General features: G+C 41.7%; 1 protein-coding gene across 1 annotated transcript; it reads left to right on the top strand.

The window, feature by feature from the left end:
- Positions 1-145: 145 nt before the first annotated feature.
- Positions 146-1,946, top strand: LOC119271755 (putative E3 ubiquitin-protein ligase SINA-like 6). The gene is made up of 3 exons (XM_037553456.1): positions 146-293; positions 479-666; positions 924-1,946. Exons 1-3 carry the CDS (start codon positions 146-148, stop codon positions 1,713-1,715), a joined length of 1,128 nt encoding a protein of 375 aa, XP_037409353.1. The 3' UTR covers positions 1,716-1,946.
- Positions 1,947-3,922: the final 1,976 nt, after the last annotated feature.

Below are 3,922 nucleotides of genomic sequence, written 5' to 3' on the forward strand. Positions count from 1 at the left end.
CAAACCCTGCCGCCGCCTCCTCCTCCACACCCCACTCCACCGGGCTCAGGCCGAAGTGCACCGGCGGCGGGGCCAGTGAAGAACTCGCCGGCAAGGGAGCAGGGATAACCACATCACATCCCAGGGAACGACCTCGACGCCCGCCATGGCGTCTAGTTCCAGTAGCGGGTATTCCACGGGAGGAGATGGTAGTTCAGGTACGGCTGCATCCCCTCTCGATTCGGAACCTTCTTCCGGCGCCGGTGTGGCACTCCCAGGTGGCGCCGCCACGCCGTCTAGCTCCAGTAGTTCAGGTACGGCTGCATCTCCCGGTTCAATAATGAATCTTAATTCTTAAATGCTTGCTTGTTTGGCTGCTGGCGCGTTGCTAGTTTTGCTTTGCACCGCACAAATAAATTCACAACATATGCCTACCTTTCCTTTTCAATATACATTGTGGAACATGAAAATCGAACGGTGAGATTGTGTTAGTCAACAGGTTTGGATCGATCTCGGCTGCTTTTGGATCCAGTTATATTGGTTAAGGGCGGTAGTAACTCCACCAAGAGATCGGTCGAAGCTCAGCTAGAGGAACAGGTCAGTGCCAAGAGGCAGAATGTCAGCATGGGGATGGCCACCCTCGACTGCCCCGTCTGCTTTAAGGCCCTCAGGCCACCCATATTCTTGGTAAATTCCCTGTTTTACAATTTTTTACTTGTCTCTGAACTCAAGCTTTTATTTCTTTTCTCATAAATAATGGTCAAGATGAAAATCTTTGATAAATTTATCAGTGTGGGTGGTGCTATGTTGAAAGAAAGTTGTTACGGTGGCTTCAATACTGAAATGTCTAGTACTAACCTAACATGTTGTATTGTATCTAAAAAAAAATCATTACTGTTAATTTTCTCATGGAGAACCAATTAATCGGGCTTCTTTTTGCACAGTGTTCTGTGGGCCATTTCATATGCTCATCATGCCGTGGCAAGCAACTGGGCAACAAGTGCCAATCATGCTCTATCAAAACTTCCTTCCAGCGTTGCTTTGGGATGGAACATGTTGTCCAGTCAGTTATAGTTCCGTGCTCCAATGCCAAGTATGGATGCGCCGAGAAGGTCACCTACTACCAGAAAGAACAACATGAGAAGGTGTGCCCAAATGCCCCATGCCTCTGTCCAGCTCCCAGCTGCCGCTTCTCCGGGCCAGCAGCACTACTACTGGACCATTTGACTACCCAGCACAAGTGTCTGTCTACAACCGTCACATATTCTGACATGGTGTCTCTCCGCTTACTACCGGGCTTACATGTTCTGCGATGCAGCGGGGCCACCTGCTTCTTCCTGGTCAGCATGGCATCGAAGGCATTTGGACATGCTATATCGGTCGTCTGCGTCCAACCTAACGTTATGGAACCCAAGTTCACGTGTCATATGAGTTACACCTGCTCCATGACTGGCTATTGTGAAAATTCATATTGTGTGATAAAAAGGTCTTCACCGTCTGATGGTCCACCGACGGGCTACGACTTTATTCTGCCCAGGGGCAAGGTTTCTGATGATAGGAATGGTATCATGCTCAGAATCGCCATTCACCAACATTTTAGTATGAGCAGATCGCATCTTCGAGAAAAAGATACAAGTTTCGGTCTTACCACGGCTTTTGGTTATCCAGATGATGATGGTGTGGACGACAACAACAATGGCGAACAACCTACATGTTTCGATGGCACTTGTTCATGAGTGCTGATCGTTTAGAGAGGACATATCATCATTTTGGCGGGTCTGACTGATCTGGTTCCAGGACATATGTATGTTGATAGTCCTGATGATCCCCAACTCCATGCATTGCGGCTGTTTCAGCAAAGTAGCTTCTTTTTGTGTTCTGGTGCTTGAAACTCATGCCGCAATGTGTAAGGCTCTATATCATCTAATTCTAAACAGTATGTTGATGTTAGTACATTTCTATGCATTCTAAGGAGTATGAACCACCACCTTGCAGTTGCAGCTATTCTTCTTAGATTCTCACACAGCTTGTTTTTTTGTCTGGGCACGCGAGATGCAAGGTAGAAGGACTTCATCGGTATTAGGAGGCAAATCAGTTCTGTGTGCATACATCTGATAAAGCTTCTCTATTTTCAAATGCTTTTTATTGAATGCCATGCCATATTTTGTTAGTGGTGTTTTAAGATAAAGGTCCTAAATTTTTTGAATCATTTTTTAAGTAAAAGAGTAGAGTGATTAATTTTTGAGGTTTGGCAGAAAAGCACAAGCACTTGTATTGTATGCTGTGGAATTATTGGAAACTTAAAGAGCTCAGATAATACATGATTGGGAATTTTGAAACTAATTGTGTTATCTCAAATTGCTGAAAAGGAGAGGTGAAATTAAGCAAAAGATTTACCCAAAACCTAAATAGCTGAGTAGAGATGTTGGAATGCGGGGTCCATGGGTTGAGTTAGATTATGGTCCAAAGAGGCTCAAGTGGTTACTGTGCTATTTGCAAGCCTCAGACATGTTTTTTTCTTTTCTGAATTTGTTTAAGCACCACTCTGGGTGAGGTGGTTTTGTGTATTTTTGTGGTATATATCAGACTCATTGTCAAGTTAAGGGAGGAAAGGTCAGTATTGCGCAGATGGAACACGAGGAAGAAGGCAATTTTTTTTCCTTTTAGAAGTGGCCAGATTTTTTTTGTAGAAAAGAAGGGGCCAAACCCATCCAGCCCAGGATTATCGTTTTGATTCATGTGGATGAATGCGTCAAAGATCTCTTGCTCTGTGAAAGGGCAATCTAGATGGCGTAGTTGGGGAACAGGAGAGGGATAAAGTTCAAGCAGGTTGGAGTTCTAGATTGTAGCATTGGTGGATCTTACTAGGCTTGAGAAGTACTCCCTTAGTTCACAAATATAAGATGCATATTGGATACTTAAATATAGACTAGTACATTGCCCGTGCGTTGCCACGGGCCTTTTGTTGTATAAATCTTAATGAATTTTTGGGCCCTTCCAATGACATCGCCTCAACACTCTTGTCGATGGATTCTTTTTGAACGTTGACATAATCCATCTCCATCTCTTTCATACTCTGCAAAAATAAATATGTATAGAAACATACCTCTTGTACTATCATGCACAACAAATATATAAAGAACAATTATTTGTATGCATCTCTTCTGATTGTGTAAAACCCGATGATTTTTTAGTCTGGTTCACCATAAAGGTTTGTCAATAAAAAGCCATCAGTTTTGATCTTTGATCTACAAAAGTAAACATATAAACAATATTAAAATAAAAAATAGAAAACTCATATACAATATATATTCATTGGTCAGATGCTAAATGCGAGTAGATGACCGTTTTTACTCGGAGTGGGTGACATCGTCCTTTTTAGTAGAGTGAGCCGCATTCCAATTTGAATAAACTGTAAGTTCACCTGTATATCACTTGTTGGTAATTATGTTTCAAAAGAAATAGCAAACTCTGTGATGTTGCTTATGTTTCATTCTTATATCAAGATTGAAAGATTGTTTTCAGTTTTTAGAAATATTGTTGTAAATTTTGGATGCTTGCATTTCCATCATGAAGATAACTAATATGTTACTTAGAAGAATTCTTGCATTTCCAGCTTCAAGATAGGTAATATCTTATTTAGAAGGATGCTTACATTTCCTGCTCACCGATGGACGGAGCAACAAATTTGTTATTTGGATGTTGAGTTTATTTCATATTCAAAATGCAACGTTTATGTGTCCTTATGTTCACTTCCTAGCATCATATGCAAACTTGCTGACAAGTGACAAATATGTAAATAGCTTGAAAAAAGTGGATGAACAGCCTGTAAATTTGAATAGTTGAATGACCATGCATTGCCATGGAATAAAAAGAACATAGCGATCGAATAATTGACTCAATGTAGAAATATGTTGGACAAGCTGGCATGTGGTTTCCATCC

This window comes from Triticum dicoccoides, chromosome 3A (genome assembly GCF_002162155.2).
Source record: "Triticum dicoccoides isolate Atlit2015 ecotype Zavitan chromosome 3A, WEW_v2.0, whole genome shotgun sequence".
Classification (NCBI taxonomy): domain Eukaryota; kingdom Viridiplantae; phylum Streptophyta; class Magnoliopsida; order Poales; family Poaceae; genus Triticum; species Triticum dicoccoides.

What these genes read in the sequence shown, in the direction of transcription:
- LOC119271755 (XM_037553456.1), top strand. Translation starts at nt 146, where the DNA reads ATGGCGTCTAGTTCCAGTAGCGGGTATTCCACGGGAGGAGATGGTAGT. An exon ending in GTCTAGCTCCAGTAGTTCAG is followed by an intron (nt 294 to 478) that starts GTACGGCTGCAT and finishes GTTAGTCAACAG; the next exon opens with GTTTGGATCGATCTCGGCTG. An exon ending in TCAGGCCACCCATATTCTTG is followed by an intron (nt 667 to 923) that starts GTAAATTCCCTG and finishes CTTTTTGCACAG; the next exon opens with TGTTCTGTGGGCCATTTCAT.